Below are 23,800 nucleotides of genomic sequence, written 5' to 3'. Positions count from 1 at the left end.
CACAATCACCCGACCTCAACCCAATTGAGATGGTTTGGGATGAGTTGGACCGCAGAGTGAAGGAAAAGCAGCCAGCAAGTGCTCAGCATATGTGGGAACTCCTTAAAGACTGTTGGAAAAGCATTCCAGGTTCAGCTTTTTGAGAGAATGCCAAGAGTGTGCAAAGCTGTCATCAAGGCAAAGGGTGGCTACTTTGAAGAATCTAAAATATCAAATATATTTAGATTTAACACGGTATTGGTTACTACATGAGTCCACATGTGTTATTTCATAGTTTTGATGCTTTCAGTATTATTGTACAATGTATAAAATAGTAAAAAATTAAGAAAAAACCTTGACTGAAATTGTATATTCAAATTTATATCTCCATGCCCACACATTTGGACTGAGCATTTCAGTGGCCTAAGGAGGCTGAGGGAAATAAATTAAGAAAAATATTGTGTTCATTGAAAAATACAATTAAAAGACTGCATGGGGTCCTGAATTCAGGCAAGAAGGGTGTAGGCCTACTAATGACAATCGACAAATGTTGTTACTCTTTAGGTGTTTTGTAACAGATGTCTCTTTCCATTCATTAAATGGCGGGTACACAGTACAATGTTTGAATGCTGGAATTATTTTGGAGTGGACAAACATGTGCAGGTAGCCTACTTTTTGAAGTGATTTATTTGACAATCAGAAGAAAACATGACTGGTTGTGTTCATACCCCCTTAAAAGCTAATACATGTTTACCATGAACCATGTCAGATCCCAGCAAAAATCGTCTTTTCATTCATCTGAGTTTAATTTATCTGCATGTCCAGCCCTTATATCCAGCCTCACAATGAAGTGTTTTACCATCTTCTTTTCAGTACAACAAATAGAACACAAAACCATTTTACAATAACAGTTGCATTCATGTGTTTTAACTCAATTTTATTAGAGCAATAAGGTCCGCCAATGCAAAAACCTGATAAAAATGTATTTATATGACTGCTGTAAGTACAGAAATAGTTCGCTCACTGGGAAATTAATATCCAACTAGTCAGTGACAGCTGTGTGGAGTTTGTGACAGCAACTACAGTGCCTTCGAAAAGTATTCAGACCCCTTGACCTTTTCCACATTTTGTTACGTTACAGCCTTATTCTAAAATGTATTTTTTTAAAACTATTTCCCTCATCAATCTATACACAATACCCCATAATGACAAAGTGCAAACAGGTTTTTAGAAGTTTTTGCAACCGTATTAAACCTAAAAAACAGAAATACCTTATGTATATATGCATTCAGATCCTTTGCTATGAAACTCAAAATTGAGCTCAGGTGCAAACTGTTTCCATTGATCATCCTTGAGATGTTTCTACAACTTGATTGGAGTCCACCTGTGGTATATTCAATTGTTTTGACAGGATTTGGAAAGGCACGCACCTGTCTGTATAAGGTCCCACAGTTGACAATGCATGTCAGAGCAAAAACCAAGCCATGAGGTCGAAGGAATTGTCCGTTGAGTTCCGAGACAGGATTATGTCGAGGCACATTTTTATAAAATTCTAAAAACCAGTTTTTGCTATTTCATTATGCTATATTGTGTGTAGATTGAAGATAAATTATTTTTGAACATCGATTTTAGTATAAGGCTTTCACGAAACAATGTAGAAAAGGTCAAGGGATCGGAATACTTTCTGAATGCACTGTATGTGAGCTTATTACAGTATAGACACTATGTCCTGGGATTTCCAATGATCTTCGATGTAGCGGAACCCCTTAACTTCTAACGACTTTTGTGTAGCTAGTGAGCGTCCTAGAGCAAAACATGTCACATGTCCTCCTTCGTGAGAGTCAGCCTTTCATAGAGAAAGCTCAAAATACTTGAACTCCACATACTTTTTTTTGTTTAAAGGACACAGACCTTTTTTAAACACGTTTTTAAAAAAGGGTTAGAAGTCCAACATGTGCCTGCGATACAGGGGGGGACTCATTGGGTTAAAATACATGTCTTTACTATAGGTCATATTAAGCCCATAAAATAGATAGTCCTGTGGAAAATAAAATAGAGACCCCCAAATGTTACGGTATAATTCACACTCTGCCCTGATCCCAAGCCTAACAGTTTCAGTAACACAGACCCCTCCCAGCTTCATATTGAATGATAATCGCATTTCCGTAATCCTCAGAAAATGTGATTTACACAAGTCTAGAATATTTCAACCTTTTTAATTAGTAAGAGTACTGATCATGTATTTAGTGTTTACTCCTGTTTTTCACATCTTGAGTGCTGTTTCAGTGCAGGGGACAACTGAGTAGGAAATACATATTTATTGTGTATTGTCTTATCTGCCAAGATGTCAAAGTGTCATATTTGTTCTATTTTGGTCCATTTAGTCTTTCAGTGATGTTTTGTGTTTTATTTTGATGATGTGTTGTGTGATCTATCTAGCCCATACAGGTAGTGTTTGTTTTATCTGGGGACCCACCATTAAACTGTATGGTTTTGGTGTTGAATGCTGAAAGGGAAATGTGGGGGATGGGAGGAGAACAGAGGAGGGGAATCAGGGGTCGAGGTTTGGGGGAGGGGGATTTTTTTGAATATTTGTGCTTTGTGAGTTGCCTCAAGGACATTCGCTGGTATTGTAACAAAAAAAGAGTTCAACCTCAATCAGTCTCCCACTGCACACTTACGCTTGAACATGTCCATATTCATACGGACATGAGTGTAACATGACAAAGAGCCAGAGGGATGGGGGATAAGGGCAGTAAGCTCTCTGCTTAATATATTGTACTGTTTACTGACGGCACTGCTCTCATCCCACTTGATGTGAAAGAGACACAATATGAACCGGTTGTTTCAATAAGGTCATTTTTTTTATAAGACATGATCGGGGAAGAAGAGCGTGCCAAACTCCTTCTGTTATGCATTTTATGCAAATGCATGAGTCACGAATGAGAAATTATTATTAAGAATCAGAAATGCTTTGGATAAGCATATGGATGAGTCGTCAAAGCGTAAGTGATCACTTATGCTTCTGTTTTCAGAAATCGTAGATATCTATGGCTGTTCATAGCCCTCCCTTAAAGACAAATTGTTGTGATTCAGATTTTCTGCCATGGTGTTTGAGATGATGTATTTACCTTCGTACAGTATCATTTCTTTCCATGGGGGTGATAAAGGGTGCATGAAGTGTGATCCGCATCCTAAATGTACTCGACCTAACTCTCTCCTGCTGTGTGTCTGTAGAGTTGTTCAGGGAAATAGGCGCGATGGCCAATGCCTCCACAGATCTGGACAACGCGGAGGCCCAGCGCCAGCTCAACAACAACAACACCCGTCTGGCCAGCAGCTCGGGACACTGGGAAACCGAGGTCACCAGCTCCAAGCTGTTTGAGTGTTCCCGCATCAAGGCCTTGGCAGGTGGGTGGATAGAGAGACTATCCTGGACTAGAGGAACAACAGCACCTTCACCTGCCTCAGTCACAGCTAGATCACTTACAAAACACACAAGCTTCGTAGACCTTCCAGTATACCTGATGGATGTTCAAAGTTGTGGAAGGACTTGATTGATGATCTATCATACAGGGGGCTACTGACAAGGTGGTATGGTTTATATATCAGAGCCAGTGTTGTAGTTCTTGAGTCCAGGACTCGGACTGGACCAGTAGTGACTGGGGACACGACTCAGATGAGAGATTTAGTAACTACATCACTGATCAGAACTCTATCCGGATGAACTACAGATGTAGGAACTTAATTTGATTACTCTTTTGTTGCACCATAGGAAATGCAAACTTGTAGTGTGTTCAAGGTTTAAAAACTATTCTAAAGTTAGTAATATCCATTTCCATTTCCACTAAAATGGCAGACTTGATTTGCCCTAACATAAAATGGATCAACCCCTACAAAAATGTCCATTCAATTCCACATAATAATTCACATTTCCTGTTGCTGCAGGTTTATTTTCTTGCAGTAGCAAACTGTTTTTTATTAATATCCTACATCTGTAAGCCTTGTGTTTATTTCATTTCCCCTGCAGAAGAGAGAGATGCTGTCCAGAAGAAGACCTTCACTAAGTGGGTGAACTCCCACCTGGCCAGAGTGTCCTGTCGGATTGCTGACCTCTACAACGACCTTCGGGATGGCTACATGCTCACAAGGCTGCTGGAGGTCCTGTCTGGGGAGATGCTGGTTGGTCAACCCATTCTCTGGTTCACAACCTCGGGCTACCTTTAAGTCAGTAGATGCTAGGAGAACAAGCACAAACGATTCAACAAAGAGCTCTCTCTGCATTGTAGTTTATTTTTGTTACAAATATTATCCAGTCACGTCTAAATGTTTCATGAATGTTGTCAGCACTGCAGCTATATGTCATGTGTGAGAATAGTCGTCTATGTGGTTTGACAATTGGATGGGAACAGCATTTTTCACGCTTTCTTTGCCATTGCGTTTTTAATGAGGAAAAATATTGTCTTACTGTAAAGGCAATGAGATCAAAGCAGTATTTCTCCTGTATTTCCCCTGCAGATTGCTTTGACCATTCAAGTATGACTCCTCTCTCTCATTCCCTCTACCTCCTTACCTCGATGTTCTCTCACCCTTCTCTCCCTCCCCCATCCCTCCATCCCCTAGCCGAGGCCCACGCGGGGTCGCATGCGGATCCACTGCCTGGAGAACGTGGACAAGGCCCTGCAGTTCCTCAAGGAGCAGAGGGTCCACCTGGAGAACGTCGGCTCTCACGACATCGTCGACGGCAACCACCGCCTCACCCTTGGCCTCATCTGGACCATCATCCTTCGCTTCCAGGTAGTGACCTTGCCCACCCGTCCTGGTGCCTGGTGTTGTCTGTCTCTGTCGTTTCCGTTGTGGTTGTATTTACATTTTCTTTATTTTGTCATGCAGCCAACTCCTGTGGGGCCGTACCTGTCCCCTGTTGGGATTGTCCTTAAGACCTGCTGGTAGCTTAACCTCTGCTGAGGTATTTTGGGCATCCAGTTCCTGCAGGCCTGTGTGTGTCTCATGTTGGGGACGGTATGTTCTAGTGCTGTGTAGCTCTATTCCTTCTTTGTCCCCGTGGGGTACTTTTGAACTCAGTCAGCATGTGGATGATGAACCTCATGTGGGTGTGCACCGTTGTTTCTACAAACTCCTGTTTCCGACTGGTACATGTTCTACGGTGTGACGTCGTAGACAATCTGCCCCAAGAGTCAGGAATAGTCTGATGAACCAGCGCTTCAAACTTGGCCTTCTTTAGCCAATACAGGATGACTGGCGCATAGGCATTCACTTAATCTCTCACAAAGTACTTTACTCAGTAGGTCCCTCCCATTGAATTCTATGGGCACTCCTACTAAGGCAGTGGTCTCCAAACTTTATTTGGCCCGTGACCCCATTTTGATATTTCCAAAAATGCGCGATGTATAAAAAGGGATGTGATCAATTGCCAATGTTTCCTTTTTTTTAACTGGAGCTATGGCAGTCTGTTACAAATTAGTATGACAATACAGTTTGAAGTGACTGAAAACCATCAGAAAGGTATTGGGATGTTCAGAAGATCATCGGGCAATAATTTTGTATGATCTTACGTGTAGAAAAGAACATCATCATTGATTTAGTGCCTGGTCTTGTCCACTCTGTTCTAAAGAGTCCTTGAGTTGTGGGCTTAAACGGTTCAGAAGATAGAGCCACATTTGTATGAAGAAAACAGGAACCGCTATGTTTAGTACAACTGCATCTACCAGCTACCAGAGGTTCTATGATAATTGAAAAACAAATGATTTCAGAGTTGCTCTTTGAATCGTTGATATCCCAGGCTGTGTGCAATAGCCTGGGGTACGACGTTATAGTACACCTAATTCAAACACAAGAACAAAGTCTTATCGCACATTTTGTCACTCTTTTTCATCAGTCTTTGAGCTAAGGTGAACCCATCTGAGAAAGAGACAGATTTAGCACTAGTTGGGTAAAGGTATCCACCTCGTGTGTCCCAGCGGTAAAACAGAAGTAGGCCAAAAATCGGTGTATATTATTGTCATGATTTTGACACAACAGGCATGCTGGTTTCAGCACCGTCTTCATTTAGGAGCGAAAGGGCAGAAATCAGAGTGATTTGTAGACTGGCCAAAAGACTGTATGGAGAAGCCCTGAAACATGCCGCATCGCCACTGTGTGACGTTATTAGCAAAGCTTGAATGTCACTCTGGTCCTGATCGTAGTTGGATCTCAAACAGGTACACACTGTCTGACATCCGCCTCAGAGACACTGTACACATACAATGGGCACAAGGCCTTACAGGACGCGATACCACAGACAAGTGACAGGCATGTACTGTAAGTAGCGCAAAATCATTTGGCTTTTGTTGTCGCCTCAGGACAGTGGTGGTCTCAGCATAAACGCATGTCTTGCATTATTCAAATCAGCGTTATTCTGTACATATGATTCAGGGACATAGGCTAGTGGTTCCTACGGCATCATAAGGAGAGGCTAGCATGGAATAGCTTATCGCTCTGCCTTCTAACAGTGATTATGGGTTGGCTGGGGCACTTTTGGCCGGCATCCCATTCTACTGCACTGACTGTGGAGCCAGCGAGTCGATGGCCTCTTCAATTTTGCTAGCAGTGAAAGAGGAGAAGCGCGTTATTGGAAACGGATTTGTGCTGTAGGGAGCAAGGGGTGGGGCTCCGGGCAGGGCTTAGATGCAATCAGGGCCTATCCTCCTCCCCACCCTTGCCTCCTCTCTCTGCCACTCCTACTTCCTTCTCGGTCACCGATTCTGCAACCGTTTGGGGTTGTCTTGTCACTCTCCCCTCACACTCCTCTTTTTAGTTTACTACGTCTCTCCTCCCTTTCTGTCTCCCTCTCTCTTTCTTTCTCCCTCTCTTCCACCCCTCCCCTACCCTTGGACTGTTTCAGTTTACTTTGCCCAGTCAGCAGGTAAGACCTAGCCACTGCAGCAGGCAGCAGACACAGCGAGAGAAATGGGGGAAAAGAGGACTCCAGGAGGTAAATGTCCTCCAGGAGCCGATTTCAAGACCCTCGTAAACACTTGACTCCTCCATTATATCTAGTAACTTAACTATTCCTTTCTAGTCGCTTCGCTCCGCGTCGTTGTGTTTGTTCTACTTAATTGTGACCTGCGTGGTGTATGCCTCTCTGTCACTGCCAGATGGTTTGTTTTTCTCAGGACTCTTGTTTATTGTTGGATGATATGCACTGCGATCAAGGGTGTTTCAAATCTGCCTGTTCTGAAATGTGAGCAGGACATTTTAGAGATGGAATGTCCTCATTGGCTCTTGTAAAAAGTCTGTTTGGTTTCTTGGGCAGCAGTTTATTTGAAAAATAGTTGTTCAATTAGACAATGACTAGTCCTTCTCTTTATACATACCGGTAGTGTTATTCTATCATCATTTAAATCATAAATAACCGTTCCCTGTAGGTGGAGACTAAACTGTGCGTGCAGTATAGTCCTATAAACCTCCAGTTGCTTTCCAGTGTGAGTGAGCATGTACAGTATGTGAGCGGATGAAGTGCGATTGTTTGATATGGTCTAGCAGACTCTAGGGTGTCAACCCTCCCATTAACATGTATCATGTCAGGGTGACATGATTGGGCCAATGGCTGTCGTAGATGATGAGGGCGCACAGTGATGTTGTCATGATTCTGTGGCCTTCCTCCCAACATGACAGGCACATGTCTGTGTGCGAGTTAGTGATGAGACATGCAATGCAGTTGTGTGACTCTTGGGTTGTATTCATTACGTCTTGCAACGGAAACCGTTTACCATTTAAGAACCAAACGGAAGCAAACAGAGGAAATGGAACGAAATGGGGAGGGACCTACCTGAATTTGTCCAATAGAAACTAACTCTTGTTTTCATTGCAAAATGTTTTTTGTTTAGAGTAAATGGTTTCTTTTGCACAACATTTTGAAACAGACCAAACTGTTTGCAACGGAATCTGCATAATGAATAACCTCCTGGTGTGGCTGTTGAAAGGCACTGGGTTTTGGGTTCAGTGTGTTTGAAACTTACCAGCAACATGGGTGTGTTTCCTAACTGTTTTCTTCTCAACCTCGTAGTAATCTGGTGATTTTACTGAACTGAGGACAGTTTTGAGGCTGATTTCCTTGACCGTGGTTGTTTGTCTTCTGCTCTCCTTCCCTGTGTATACAGATCCAGGGGATTAAGATCGAGTGTGACGACAACAGGGAGACTCGGTCGGCAAAGGATGCCCTACTACTCTGGTGCCAGATGAAAACCGCTGGGTGAGTGTCTTAATTGAACCAAAAGCCAAAATTGAACGTCAACCTTTGTTGACAGGGTGTTGACAGTTGTTTTACTACTATTGTTTCATGCCATGTCTTTAGTTATATAGGATATATGCATTGGACCAATGGTTGTGAGTGTGTTCTGTGTCAACTGTCCCACAGCTACTCTGAGGTCAACATCCAGAACTTCACCACGTGCTGGAGAGATGGTCTCGCCTTCAACGCTCTCATTCACCGACACAGGTCAGCATTGGCTAAACAAGCCTTATAAAGTCTTGCTTTATAATATGTATTTATGTGACCATGTAGAAAGTGAACTAAGTGACCTACTTTACTACAGGCCTGATTTGATTGAGTTCCATAAGCTGATCCGGTCCAATGCCACACACAACCTCCAGCAAGCCTTCAACATTGCTGAGCAGAACCTGGGGCTCACCAAACTCCTGGACCCTGAAGGTAAGACTGCACAGAGAATTCAAATAGCAGATCGACAACCTCCTCAGCAATTCATGGGCATTTGGTGACACATATCTCAAATGTGCAAACCTTCGTAGACTTTCAACTACAGCGACCATAGTTCTGTTTTATACGACCTGGAATGATTTCATGTGAAGGCGTGATTGTTATATATTGTATGTGTGTGCTGTAAGTGTTTGTGTATTGTTGTCCTTCCTGTGTGACTCTGCAGACGTGAATACGGAGAACCCAGATGAGAAGTCGATAATAACCTATGTTGTGTCCTACTACCATTACTTCTCCAAGATGAAAGCCCTTCGAGTAGAGGGCAAGAGAGTGGGAAAGGTAGGAGAATGTTGACACACTATTTAACCCTGGATCCTACTGTACGTGGCAGAACAATTGTCATTGGAACCTGTGTATATATCTCCTACAGTATACAGTGATATACAGTGTATATACAGTGATATGTACTGTATGTTTTGAACACATGAGTAACGTGATCAATATGTACAGTGCCTTCGGGAAAGTATTCAGACCCCTTGACTTTTTCCATATATTTTGTTATGTTACAGCCTTATTCTAAAATGGATGAAATAAAACAAATTCCTCAGAAAACTTCACACAATATCTCATAATGACAAAGCGAAAACAGAAATACCTTATTTACATAAGTATTCAGACCCTTTGCTATGAGACTCGATATTGAGCTCAGGTGCATTCTGTTGTTTCCATTGACCATCCTTGAGATGTTTCTACTACTTGATTGGAGTCAACCTGTGGTAAATTCAATTGATTGGGCATGATTTGGAAAGGCACAAACCTGTCTATATAAGGTCCCACAGTTGACAATGCATGTCAGAGTAAAAACCAATCCATGAGGACGAAAGAATTGTCCGTAGAGCGCCGAGACAGGATTGTGTCGAGGCACAGATCTGGGGAAGGGTACCAAAAAATGTCGGCAGCATTGAAGGACCCCAAAAACACAGTGGCCTCCATCATTCTTACATGGAAGAAATTTGGAAACACCAAGACTCTTCCTAGAGCTGGCCACCCAGTCAAACTGAGCAATCAGGGGAGAAGGGTCTTGGTCAAGGAAATGACCAAGAACCCGATGGTCACTCTGACAGAGCTCTAGGCTTCCTCTGTGGAGATGGGAGAACCTTCCAGAAGGACAACCATCTATGCAGCACTCCACCAATCAGGCCTTTATGGTAGAGTGGCCAGACGGAAGCCACTCCTCAGTAAAAGGCACATGACATCCCGCTTGGAGTTTGCCAAAAGGCACATAAAGACTCTTAGACCATAAGATTGTCTGGTCTAATGAAACCAAGCCTGAATGCTAAGCGTCACATCTGGAGGAAACCTGGCACAATCCCTATGGTGAAGCATGGTGGTGGCAGCATCATGCTGTGGGACGTTTTTCAGAAGGCAAGGACATGGAGAATAGTCAGGATCGGGGGAAAGATTTATTTTTTATTTACATTTATTTTACTGTTATTTTACCAGGTAAGTTGACTGAGAACACGTTCTCATTTACAGCAACGACCTGGGGAATAGTTACAGGAGAGAGGAGGGGGATGAATGAGCCAATTGTAAGCAAAGTACATGGAGCAAAGTACAGAGAAATCCTTGATGAAAACCTGCTCCAGAGCACTCAGGACAGCAGACTGGGGTGAAGATTCACCTTCCAACAGGACAATAACCCTAAGCACACAGCCAAGACAAGGCAGGAGTTGCTTCCGGACAAGTCTCCGAATGTCCTAGAGTGGTCCAGCCACAGACCGGACTTGAACCCGATCGAACATCTCTGGAGAGACTTGAAAATAGCTGTGCAGTGACGCTCCCCATCCAACCTGACAGAGCTTGAGAGGATCTGCAGAGAAGAATGGGAGAACCTCCCCAAATACAGGTGTGCCATTCTTGTAGCGTCATACCCAAGAAGACTCGAGGCTGTAACCGCTGCCAAAGTTGCTTCAACAAAGTACTGAGTAAAGGGTCTGAATACTTATGTAAATTAAATATTTACGTTTTTTTTTTTTAAATAAATTAGCAAACATCCAATTTTTGCTTTGACATTATGGGATATTGTGTGTAGATTGACGAGGGGAAAATAACCTAACAAAATTTGGAAAAAGTGAAGGGGTCTGAATACTTTCCGAAGGCTCTGTATATCATACTGTACGTTGTGCTCACATCAGTGTAGTTGTGTAGGTCAAAACAAACTGATAACCATTCAATCTATTATCTATCCACTATCAAAAGCTATGAATTAATTCACTCCTACGTAATATCCATCCATGCTAAATGTTTATGTCTTCTACAGGTCTTGGACAGTGCCATTGACGGTCAGAAGATGATCGATCGATATGAGGCTCTGGCCTCGGAGCTCCTGGAGTGGATCGAGAAGACCATAGGCATCATCAGCAACCAGAAGTTTGCCAACTCCTTAACGGGTGTCCAGCAACAGCTTCAAGCCTTCACCACCTACTGCACCATCGAGAAGCCCATCAAGTAAGTCAACACTGTGCAAATGACACATAATAGCACCACATTTAAATTAAAAAAAATCTACTGTATAGTGGTTCATACAACAGAAGGTTTCAAACTTCAAACTTTTGTTTTATACAAATATAACTAAACAATCACTAAACAATTTTTGGATGCTTTAGTTTTAGGACATGATTTAGGTTGAGTCAATAGTTTCACCCTTTTATAGTTCTTATAGTTTGATGTTATTTTCTCAGCGAATGCCCCCAGACAAATGCTTTTGATTCGTCTGATTCTCATTTGATATGTGCTGTATGACTTAACTGTTGCGGTATTCAACAACAACAAAAAAACTACACATTGATGGGTGTGGGCACAGTAGTACCAGCATGAGTCCCAGCATGAGGCCCTAAGCTGGCATGTCTGGCATAATTAAGCACCCAGTTAGCCGTGCCATGTGACTCATGCCCTATTTGACCGAAAGGGACTGGATCTAAGTGATGTGACACCCAAATGTGTCTCCAGGCCCTTTCTCTCTGTGGCTAGAAGATAGACATCTCCTCTGGTGACTAGTATCTCTGTGGCCTTACCCGGCTTCTCACCCAGCCTAGTTGCCCTGGCAGCCCTCGATGGCCAGAGGTGGTCACCTATCATATGACTCTGGAATCTGCTCAGTGATGACTCAGGGATGACCACTTATTATTTTTGAATTAGGTTACAACTAGACAGTGTGTGGAGCTAGGTCACATGTAGTAATGAAGGCCTTTGCTGTGAAGGTCAAGCCTGCAGGAACTGTCACGGATAATCTATTGATGAGTGGCGTAATTCATAGGACTGGCACGATGATTGTGTAAGTGACGACTATGGATGAAGACCGTCATGAAAACCATCATAAGCGTTTTTTTGTGTGGAACAAACAGCTGACTGAAGACATGGCGGTCGGGCATTCGTGCAGTATTCAAACGATTATAGCGGTGATCGTGGTCATTTGGCTGACCGATATTCGTCCTCAAATTCCATGACCGTCACTACCGCTAGTAACTTAATAATAGGGAAAAACACAGGTCTGTTATCACTTTCTGAGCAGATGGTTATTTTAAGTTACAGGATCTGGGATATGACACCTGTGATTTTAGGTTTCAAACGGAACCCACTTTGTGCACAGTACTGTGTCTTAGGATGTTTGTGAAACACACTTTGTCTTGTGCTAGGTTCCAGGAGAAGGGGAACCTGGAGGTGCTCCTCTTTACTATCCAAAGCAAGCTCAGAGCTAACAATCAGAAACCATACGTGCCCCATGAAGGGAAACTCATCTCTGATATCAATAAGGTAATGAATACTGGTATAAGTGGGAATAAGGAGTGTCTCAAATGCCTGGGCAGATAATGCAACAACTGGACAGGTCTTGGCAAATATAAAATCGTTCTTTATCTATATCAGGTTCTTTAAAATGTAGCAAATCCGTGCAAATTACTCCTCTTTATGTTTGTTACCATGCTGCATTATGGGTACATCTTCCTCTGTTTTTCATTTGGCTAGGCGTGGGAGAGGCTGGAGAAGGCGGAGCACGAGAGAGGCGTGGCACTACGGCAGGAGCTGATTCGCCAGGAGAAGCTGGAGTTGCTGGCCCAGCGGTTTGACCACAAGACCACCATGAGACAGGCGTGGCTCAACGAGAACCAGCGCCTCGTGTCTCAGGTAGGGACCACAGGGCCAAAGTGACAGATGTCTCTAACATATCACACAGGGGCCATATCATCACAGTTATATAGCAATAGTCTTATAGCTGTGGATTGAGAATGAAATGTCTATAGAATGTCTTTTTTAGAACCAATGGCAAAGTATTGTTAACATGAATTACTTTTAAATATACATTGGTATATTTAGATGTATTTTCCCATGACTGCATTTCTCTGACTGGGTAAACCCTTCCACAATCACCTGCCTGTAGTTAAGTGATCCTCTGCCTGACTGAATGTCCCGTCCCACCAGGATAACTTTGGCTACGACCTGCCAGCGGTGGAAGCCGCCATGAAGAAGCACGAGGCCATTGAGGCGGACATCTCATCGTACGAGGAGCGCATCGGGGTGGTGGTGGAGCTGGCTGGGGAGATGGAGACGGAAGGCTACTACGACATCCGGCGCATCTCGGCCCGAAAGGAGAACATCCTGGGCCAGTGGAGCCTGCTGAAGGAGCTGGTGGTGGGGAGGAAGGCCCGGCTGGAGAAGAACCTGGCCTTGCAGAAGACCTTCCAGGACATGGTCTACATGATCGACTGGATGGAGGACATGCAGGTGAGACAAGTATTGTGTCATACATTTGACGTTACATGAACGCTATACCGTCTCTAAGTTGTGTCGACTCAACAGCATAGACTGTGGGTTGACATTTGTGTACACATGAAATGGTAATGTGGAGATACAGTACATGAAAAAACAGTGAGAAACCCTTGAGAAATTGACTTTGACGTTTCAGTACAGGCAGCATGGTCAGTGGAAGCACTGTTGAGTGTCAGGAAGGTGACCAACGTCCCTCTCACCACAGGTCCAGCTCCTTTCCAAAGACTTCGGCAAGCATCTGCTGGAGGTGGATGACCTGCTGCAGAAACACAGCCTCCAGGAAGCTGACATCACAGTGCAGGCAGAGAGGGTGCAGACCCTTAACACAGCCGCTCTCAAATTCACCACCATTGAAGGTAAGACATCAGATGGCTTTGATGTCTGATCATCTTCAGTGAGAAGTGGAATGTGTTTTGATAACAACTTGGTGATTTTGAGGGAGGAAACATTTGGATACGATAGGATTAGAAATACTGACTATTGCTGTTATGTCTCCCATGGTCCCAGGAAAAAGCACAGTTAACAAAAAAAGGAGTGTTTTTTTATTAAGAGTGTGTAGGAGTACAGTTTACTGTACATTGAGTGGTGAAGATGACAATGGCACTTCCTGAGAGACCCACAAGAGGGCAAGCGTGACTTTCCACAACTTATTTTCTGAAGATCCATTTACAATACAGAAGTGAATTAATTGAGTTATTTCAATTTTGTGGATGTTACAGTTATTTTGTATCACTAATAAAGACATGTATATTGAGTGCTGACCCCTGTTCCCTATTCTCTCTCCTTCACAGGCTACCAGCCCTGTGACCCCCAGGTGATCTGCAACCGGGTCAACCACGTCAGCACCTGCCTGGAGGAGCTCAAGCAGCTGGCGGCCAAGCGGCGCTCGGAGCTGGAGGAGTCTCAGCACCTTTGGGCCTTCTTCCAGGAGGTGGAGGAGTCTGAGGCCTGGATCCGCGAGAAGAGCTCCATCCTGGCCGCCCAGACCTGCGGCAAGGACCTGAGCAGCGTGCTGCGGCTTCTCCAGAAACACAAGACCCTGGCTGGGGAGCTGCTGGCCCACCGCTCCCTCCTCCAACAGACCATGAAGAAGGGCAAGCAGATCCTGATGGAGAAGAGTTTTGGCACGGGGGGCATCCAGGAGCGCATCATGGAGGTGAAAGGGGAGTGGAAGAGGCTGGAGGACCAGGCAGCGCAGAGACTGGGCCACCTGCAGGAGGCACTCAACTTCTTCCAGTTCAGCACGGAGACTGATGACTTGTTGGCTTGGCTGCAGGACGCCTACCGCCTAGTGTCCAGCGAGGACTTTGGCCACGACGAGTACTCCACCCAGTCACTGCTCAAGAAGCACCGGGGTGTGCGCGAGGCCGTGGACAAGCACCGGCTGCATGTAGTAACTCTGCGCAAACACATGGTGGCGCTGCCACTGCACTACCGGGAGCTGGACGAGGTGCAGTCAAGAATGGGCGAGGCGGAGCAGCTGTACACCGAGGTGGCCGAGGTGGCCGTCCTGAGGCAGCAGTGGCTGCACGACGCGCTGGCCGTCTACCTTATGTTCAGCGAGGTCAACGCCTGCGAGGTGTGGATCGACGAGAAGGAGCAGTGGCTCAACAAGATGGAGGTTCCAGAGAGGCTGGAGGACGTGGAGGTCATAGCCCATAGGTACAGCTCCCGTCTGCGGTGGAGATCATAGGGAGAATGTTAGATTTAAGTCAGGCTTTAAGTATATAAAGTTAGTCATACATTTTTAGGGAATCCGTTCCTTGAACCCTCCCCCATAAGGGCTACATAACACTGTCATTTTAAAACACACATTCTCCCTCCTCTCATTTCACACTCTCTCTGTAGGTTTGAGAGCCTGGACCAGGAGATGAACAGCCTGATGGGAAGGATCCTGGACGTGAACCAGATAGTGCAGCAGCTCCTGGACAGTGGTCACCCCAGCTCTACAGAGGTCAGAGGCTGTCAGGACCACCTCAACAGCAGGTAACCCACCCCACTGTTCTCTGACTGACCAACTCCGAGGTGTATTCACTAGAAACCAAACAGAAGCAAAAGGCCAAAACGGGGAAGGACTAAACTGAACTTAACCAATAAGAATGTTTTGATAACAGTTTCCTATGGTGCGCACTAATGAATGCACCCCAGGTCTACTCCACAAACAGACATAACATAGACCTACAGGTCTCTCTGTTTACCCACACAGAACCAATATGTGATGAAAACGTTACTTATCTGCATTGCATAATAACATGGGAGTTATGTTTTGTTGAATAGAGATTCATCAACACAGGTTTTAAAAAAAATCTAACTGAACGCTAGATAGGCTGCGTTTTATACAGGCAGCCTGATTCTGAAAAGATCTGATTAGTCAAAAGTCCAATTCAAAAAGAAATTAAAAGATCAGAATTGGGATGCCTGTGTAAACGCAGCCATAGAAACACATCTGTCAATCCATGTACAGCACATGGGGTGTAGTGCATTGATGATATTTTTTTCAAAGTGGCCCAGTTACCTCATTCTTAGATAATTTCCTACCATATAAGGGAAGGGAGGAGGGTTGTTAAGAAGAATCTGGTCCACTGTTCTTATTTGGCCCAGATCGGGAGAAACAGAAACCATGATGATCACATGCTCCCTGCTGATAGACCTGGAAGGGGACTGATTGGACCAGAGACCCTAGTGACACCATCGAGAAACAGGCAGACAGATCTAAGGCCAGGGCCAGGGTGGTGGATGATGGTATTGGTAAAATGCTACAGTGGCCCAGTTCCTCCTGACTTTGGCATACAAAGCCTATCTCAGGGTGACCATCTGTGTCGACTGCCTGCCACACTGGGTGCAAGACCAACCTGCCCAAAATGTGTTCTATTTGGCTTTACTATATTCTCCCTCAGTCTCAAACTGTTTTAGTTGTGACTAAATATAGCGTTCATTGATATTGTACATCTCGGTGACATAGTTTAGGTAGACTTCGGCTTCTGATGTTCAGGTTTGCTTAATGCTTTGACCATATCTGGCCAATGGTGCTTCATGATATTGATACCCTTTGAAGCCTCTGGCTATAGGGTTCTGGCATGACGTCATGTCAGATATGCTTCGCTAAATGACTATAATCCATGCCTGTTCTTTTGCATGGGGACCATATTAACAGCCTGTGTGAAGAAAAAGACAAAAACCTTTGAGATGCAAATGACAACTAACAAGCAAAACCAATGTCCCTCATTAATGCATTTGATCAATTGCACTATTGATTCCATCCTCTTGGGCAAAATGAAAATTGTAACAATATTTAATACTTAGTGTATGTTTTAGTATACTGACTGAATTATATGTGAATTATAAGCTTCAAGCGGATGCAGACTAACCCTGCCCACCTCCCCACCACTGTGCCCCTGTCTGTTACCTCCCCCCTCCACAACCCTGTGCTCTTGTCTCTTCCCCACCCGTGTGCCCGTCTGACCCGCCCTCCCCTGTGCCCCTGTCTGTCCCCTCTAGATGGAACCGCATCGTGGAGATGGTGGAGCAGAAGAAGGACCACCTGGACTCTGTCCTCCGTCTCCAGAACTACCTGCTGGAGTGTGCTGAGATCAAGTCCCAGATCCAGGAGAAGCGCAAGGCCATCGACGCCACTCAGTACGTGGGGAGTGACCTGGGCGGGGTGCTGGCCCTGCAGCGCCGACTCTCCACCATGGAGGGGGCCCTGGCCGTGCTGGAGCCCAAGCTGCTTCACCTGCAGCAGGAGGCAGAGGAACTGGCCATCTCGCACCCGGCCAAGGCCATGGAGGTCCTGGAGCCCTTCGAGGGCATCAGTGTAGAGTGGGAGGAGCTGAAGCGCACGCTGCAGGGCTGCGAGGACTCTCTGATGGTGGCGGGGCGGCTGCAGCAGTTCATCCAGGACCTGGACTCCTTCCTGACGTGGCTGGTGCAGACGCAGACGGCGGCAGCTAGCGACGAGCTGCCCAACGCGCTGGAGGAGGCAGAGAGGCTGATCAACCGCCACGCGGCGCTGAAGGAGGAGATCGGGAGGTACGAGGAGGACTACGAGCGGCTGCAGGCGGTCAATGAGCTGCTGGAGGCCGAAGAGGCGCCGCTGCCATACGCGGCGCTGCAGCAGTGGCTCCAGAAGCTGGATGTGGGCTGGAACAAGCTGCTAGAGATGTGGGAGAGCCGGAGGGAGGTGCTGGTGCAGGCGCACATCTTCCACCTCTTCCTGAGGGACGTCAAGCAGGCAGAGGCCTTCCTCAACAACCAGGTCAGTTAGACTCTTGTTGGACATCCCAACACCAGTATATCCATTAGCAACGTCTAGTAGTTAGTCCTACTGAGTAAATTCATCCCAAATCATCATGAGCTAATCTGTGTTGTTAGTCAGTAATTCTTACTAAACATGAATAGCTAAAGACGGTACAATATGACTTCTGACTGTACTAGATATGGATGCTGTGGAAGCACAGTGCTATTACAGTGAGGGGCCAACGTTCTATACCCGCTATGCTGCCAGGGAAAACCCCAGGCCTGCACTCTTAGAAAACAAGGTGCTATTTAGAACCTAAATGGGTTCTTCGCTGTCCCCATAGGAGAACCATTTGAAGAATAGTTTTTGGTTCTAGGTAGAACCCTTTTGAGTTCCATGGAGAACCCTTTACACAGAGGGTTCTACCTGGAACCAAAAAGGATGTGTAAAGGGCATTGTGGAAATGATCAGAGGGTTGCTTTTACAGTTACACACAGCACAGCATATGCCTGTGATTACTAGCCTAGATGTAGAATTCATAGGAGGCTCTATAGCAGGAAATCCCAGCAAGATATGTGTCATGAGGGTTGCCAGGTGTGCTTTATGAGGGTTGCCAGGTGTGTTTCATGAGGGTTGCCAGGTGTGCTTCATGAGGGTTGCCAGGTGTGCTTCATGAGGGTTGCCAGGTGTGTTTCATGAGGGTTGCCAGGTGTGTTTCATGAGGGTTGCCAGGTGTGTTTCATGAGGGTTGCCAGGTGTGCGTCATGAGGGTTGCCAGGTGTAGGTCATGAGGGTCGTGAGGGTCATGTGGGTCATGAAGGTTGCCAGGTGTGCTTCATGAGGGTTGCCAGGTGTGCGTCATGAGGGTTGCCAGGTGTAGGTCGTGAGGGTCATGTGGGTCATGAAGGTTGCCAGGTGTTCGTCATGATGGGTTGCCAGGACCGGTGGATAGTAAACCGGCGACGTCGAGCGCTGGAGCGGGAGTAGACATGACAATAAGGTTAAAATGTCAACATGTAGTTCATTTAAAAAATGTTTGTTTTGCATTTATATTCATGCACATTATATCGTCCTTTATTGTGTCATGTGTGTGAGTATGTACAGTATGGCGGTCTATAGGCTATGCATGCCGGAATTATGCACACCATTTTATAAAGTGCACTCCATTGCAGGACTTTGCGTGCAGAACAGTGTTCCATTCCAGTTGAAATGTCACGCATTTCCCCCGACTGCTCTGTCCGTGTGTCAGAGCATGTCTGTTCTGGTTTGCTGACATACCTTTACCAGAGACCCAGTGCTCCCTTAGGCACAGAGGCCAAAGGGTTTCATTTTTTAATAATTGTCAAACGGAGTGCCATGACTTGTTTTTGGTCTCCCCCCCCATGTTTCTCTCAACCCTTGTAGCGTGTATCTGACCATACATACAGGAAAGTCCTTACGCTATTGCTTTCCTTTACGTGTGGTTGTGTTGAACACAACAATTCAGCCGTCGCAATTCAGACATCCATTGATCAGGAAAACAATGTAGTGTTCCTTGCCAATAGTGACTGAAACCTGACCTCATTATAGTCCTTAGAGATCAGCATATTTATCATTCAGCGAAATAGAATCTGCACCTCTTTGCATGTACTAAACATGCTAATGTAGTTATTGCTAAAATGCCATGAGATGATACCCATGTCTGCGAGCACATACTACACACGGGCTTGTTACAGTAATATTCCCATTTTCTCTCTCAGTTTTCACTCTATTCCCTCTAATCTCTTGGACATTTACAAACTCGTCACTGACGTGTGGTTCTGACTCTGTCCATTCTCCCCGTCCCCCTCCAGGAGTCAGCCTTGGCCCACGTTGAGCTCCCCGCCACGGTGGAGACGGTGGAGGCTGCCATCAAGAAGCACAAGGACTTTACCACCACCATGGAGCTCAACCTGCATCGCATCAAGGCTGTCATCGAGGCCGGAGAGAGCCTCATTAGCCAGAGCAACATCTACTCAGACCGTATCAGGGAGCGTGTGGACACCCTCGCTAACAGGTGGGTGGCGACATAGGATTGTTCCACTCTGACCATGTGAATGTATAGCAAAGACATTTTACAATCTTTCTTAAACATCTCTGGCTATGTTTAGAAGGGCACAGGGGCATGAAGATGAAATGTGAGGCTAGTTCGACCCATAAATGACTGAAGATTCACCTGTCCTTATTTATACGGGGGGCTGTGGTCAAGTCTGAAATGCATGAGGTATAGGTAGATGTGTCACTTGTCACTTAGCAGAGGCACAACACCATATTTGAATACACTATGGATATTGAAATAGAAAATGTTGTTCATCCTTGAAATACGAGTTAATTACTATGGTGATAATGCAGTGGTCTTGGTAGCAGGTGGGACTCACTAACACAATGGTACACACGAGGAGACAAAGCATAAGCAACCGAAAAGAAACTCCCCTTGTTAATACTTTCTTTTAACAGCAGAGCATGACATTCATACTGATGGGTGAGGCGAGGAGGGGCCTAGTCAACCCGTATTCCATCCTCCACGCCAACAATAGCATGGGGCGACCACATGTTAGGGAGATATTTAGATGAGGTCGTTGGCACATGGGGCGACCACATGTTAGGGAGATATTTAGATGAGGCTGTTGGCCGACTCTGATCTTTACAATGGACTCACTGTAGCTCGGTGTGCTGCACCAAAGCCACCAACCTCATACATGGAGTTACAGTTGCAGATACCAGTAGAGTGATTGCTGCACTGTGTGAATGAATGGTTCTATGTTACTCTCCTCCACAGAGGCAACCAGAACCGGGAGCTGGCCCAACAGTGGCTGGAGAGGCTCAACGGCCAGTGGGGGCTCCAGAGATTACTACAGGACTGCCACGAGGTAGGACACAAAATGAAAAAAAATGTCACAACCAACGCTGGCATATCAATGGAATAACTAATGGGAGGATGTAGGGGTTAAAAAAAGGGCTTGTGTTCGGAGCTGTGCTGTACATGGCTTTGCTTGGAACCACAGGAGGTCAGGCTCAAACCTCCAGATGGAAATTGTGTTGCTGGATCCTTCAGTGATATACTAAAACTCTGCTTAGCTGAAATTGATGACATCTGACAGACCTGTGGTGAGGTCTATCCCTTCCTCAATCTTTATATCAGGGTTGACAACATTTTTTTCTTTGTCTATGTAAGTTCAATGATTTGAGCCAGCCGGCTGCTGTGTTAGATGATTAACTTGGGGATGTGAGCGACAGACGAGATGGACTCTTCTGAGGTTTTGATGTGATTAGTTGTCGTTGTTGACCTGCTGGATCTTTCTGACTGGACAGTCAACTTCTGGCAAACCCCTTCAGAGAGGCGGACCTAGTTGATAGTCGGTGGATATTTGTCATTTGGTTGTAAAGGAAGATGATGCTTTGCTATGATTGACATGATTTTGACTGCCATGTTTAAGCTGTGCTGTGTGCCTATGTGTCAGAAGAGCCATATTCAGTGTCCAGCGCCGAACCTGGATATTAAAGGTCGACCGATTAATCGGAATGGCCGATTAATTAGGGCCTATTTCAAGTTTTCATAACAATCGGAAATCGGTATTTTTGGGTGCAGATTTGCCGATCTATATATTTTTTACACCTTTATTTAATCTTTATTTAACTAGGCATGTCCGTTAAGAACACATTCTTATTATTATTCAATGACGGCCTAGGAACGGTGGGTTAACTGCCTTGTTCAGGGGCAGAATGACAGATTTTCACCTTATCAGCTCGAGGGGATCCAATCTTGCAACCTTACAGTTAACTAGTCCAACGCAATAACGACCTGCCTCTCTCTCGTTGCACTCCACAAGGAGACTGCCTGTAACGCGAATGCAGTAAGCCAAGGTAAGTTGCTAGCTAGCATTAAACTTATCTTGTAAAAAAACAATCAATCATAATCACTAGTTAACTGCACATGGTTGATGATATTACTAGATATTATCTAGCGTGTCCTGCGTTGCATATAATCTGACTGAGCATACAAGTATCTAAGTATCTGACTGAGCGGTGGTAGGCAGAAGCAGGCGCTTAAACATTCATTCAAACAGCACTTTCTGGCGTTTTGCCAGCAGCTCTTCGTTGTGCATCAAGCATTGCTCTGTTTATGACTTCAAGCCTATCAACTCCCGAGATGAGGCTGGTGTAACCGAAGTGAAATGGCTGGCTAGTTAGCGCGTGCTAATAGCCTTTCAAAAGTTACACTGGCAATACTAAAGTGCCTATAAGAACATCCAATAGTCAAAGGTTAATGAAATACAAATGGTACAGAGGGAAATAGTCCTATAATTCCTATAATAACTACAACCTAAAACTTCTTACCTGGGAATATTGAAGACTCATGTTAAAAGGAACCACCAGCTTTCATATGTTCTCATGTTCTGAGCAAGGAACTTAAACGTTAGCTTTCTTACATAGCACATATTGCACTTTTACTTTTTTCTCCAACACTTTGTTTTTGAATTATTTAAACCAAATTGAACATGTTTCATTATTTACTTGAGGCTAAATTGATTTTATTGATGTATTATATTAAGTTAAAACAAGTGTTCTCATGCAGTATTGTTGTAATTGTCATTATTACAACAACAACAAAAAAAAAAATAGTCTGATTAATCAGTTTCGGCATTGTGGGTCCTCCAAGAATCGGTATCGGCGTTGAAAAATCATGATCGGTCGACCTCTACTGGATATATCACCTGTTCAAAGGGTTTCATAGTGTGCCCCTGAGCTACCCTATCTAACACAGAGCTTTATTCTGTTTCTGCAACTTTCTCTCTGCGTTGAATAATTCACCACCACTTCCCTATATCATTAATTCAGGGTATAGGGAGTGTGTATCTGTGGTAGAAGGCTTCTCTTCCAGTGTGTGGCCTACTGTATGAGAATGACACACACTGCGACAGTTTGTAAGAATGTGCAGAAGTGTGTTCTTAACTTTCACTCTTATGATACAGCTGTACTGGCTTGAGAAAAAAAGGGTTGATGCACATCCAGTGGTTGGTTGTTACCATTTGGACACCCACATTTTGTGGTGTCCAATTGGTAGTAGTTACAGTCTTGTCCCATCGCTGCAACTCCTGTACGGACTCTGGAGAGGTGAAGGTCGAGAGCCGTGCGTCCCCCGAAACACAACCCAGCCAAGCCGCAAGGCTTCTTGACACAATGCACTGCTTCTTGACACAACCCGGGCCAATTGTGCGCCGCCCCATGGGTCTCCCGGTCACGGCCGGCTGCGACAGAGCCTGGACTCGAACCCAGGATCTCTAGTGGCACATCACATTGATCTGACCTGACTGTGGACTGGAGGCAGAGGCTCATCATCTCTAAAGCAGTGATACACTGGAGTCCATTTGATGAGCGCCGTTCTTATATTTCCCATAAGCTGCTGCCTCCCAGTCTCCATATGGGTAGAATTCATTTGGAGTCCCAGGGGGGGGCTTATCTGCCTGTGACCCAACTGACCTCTCTGGTCAGGAGGGGAGCATCCAGGGGTGGTCCCCGCCTCCAGAGAGTAGGATGCTAAGAGGTTGAGGAGAATAGCGGGGCCGTCGGAGAGGAATATACCGTGGACCCTTTAAACGAAAGCAGAGCAGTAAATCATTAACCCCCCCCACTCAGTGATGTAATTTCAAGTGCAGAGCATTCTCCCTGGTGACGCCTCACAACAGCGTAGGATCTCTCTCTCTTTCTGCTGCTTACCCCCCCTCTCTCTCGCTCTCTCGCTGGCTCTCCCTCGATGGCTCGATCCAGTGCAAGCTTTCGATCACTTCGCACTGCTCAGCCACTGCAGCAGCAGCAGGGTCGGAGATACTGGGGCTTGTGACAGCCCAGAATATAGCCGCGTGCACCTGGAAGAGGCAAGGACTGCAGCAGAGGGACAAACCAAGAGCGAGAGAGAGCCAGGCAAAGGGGTGGGGGTGGAGAAGAAAGACAATAGGAATGTGATAGAGGGAGTCGTGAGGTGTCTGGATTTCGTGTCTGGATTTCTTTGGAGGAGCCAGAGG

General features: G+C 45.3%; 1 protein-coding gene across 3 annotated transcripts in view; it reads left to right on the top strand.

Annotated features, from left to right (window-relative positions):
* LOC109904770 (spectrin beta chain, non-erythrocytic 4) overlaps positions 1-23,800 on the top strand; it is a 62,221-nt gene that overhangs the window by 7,292 nt on the left and 31,129 nt on the right. For all 3 annotated transcript variants that reach the window (XR_004203102.1, XM_031790497.1, XM_031790496.1), the window contains exons 2-18: positions 3,217-3,390; positions 4,010-4,161; positions 4,603-4,776; positions 8,142-8,233; positions 8,399-8,479; positions 8,577-8,692; positions 8,925-9,037; positions 11,019-11,206; positions 12,394-12,511; positions 12,722-12,880; positions 13,175-13,477; positions 13,728-13,878; positions 14,314-15,184; positions 15,371-15,508; positions 17,021-17,777; positions 19,592-19,794; positions 20,557-20,647. Coding sequence is in view for 2 of the 3 variants with exons in the window: in XM_031790497.1 (XP_031646357.1) it covers positions 3,240-3,390; positions 4,010-4,161; positions 4,603-4,776; positions 8,142-8,233; positions 8,399-8,479; positions 8,577-8,692; positions 8,925-9,037; positions 11,019-11,206; positions 12,394-12,511; positions 12,722-12,880; positions 13,175-13,477; positions 13,728-13,878; positions 14,314-15,184; positions 15,371-15,508; positions 17,021-17,777; positions 19,592-19,794; positions 20,557-20,647 (3,858 nt within the window). In the remaining variant the exon portion in view is untranslated. The remainder of the gene's footprint in view (positions 1-3,216; positions 3,391-4,009; positions 4,162-4,602; positions 4,777-8,141; positions 8,234-8,398; positions 8,480-8,576; positions 8,693-8,924; positions 9,038-11,018; positions 11,207-12,393; positions 12,512-12,721; positions 12,881-13,174; positions 13,478-13,727; positions 13,879-14,313; positions 15,185-15,370; positions 15,509-17,020; positions 17,778-19,591; positions 19,795-20,556; positions 20,648-23,800) is intronic.

The sequence above is a fragment of the Oncorhynchus kisutch genome, linkage group LG15, assembly GCF_002021735.2.
Source record: "Oncorhynchus kisutch isolate 150728-3 linkage group LG15, Okis_V2, whole genome shotgun sequence".
Lineage (NCBI taxonomy): Eukaryota > Metazoa > Chordata > Actinopteri > Salmoniformes > Salmonidae > Oncorhynchus > Oncorhynchus kisutch.
The sequence above is the reverse complement of the archived record's forward strand: the minus strand, read 5'-3'. Positions and strand labels throughout refer to the sequence as shown.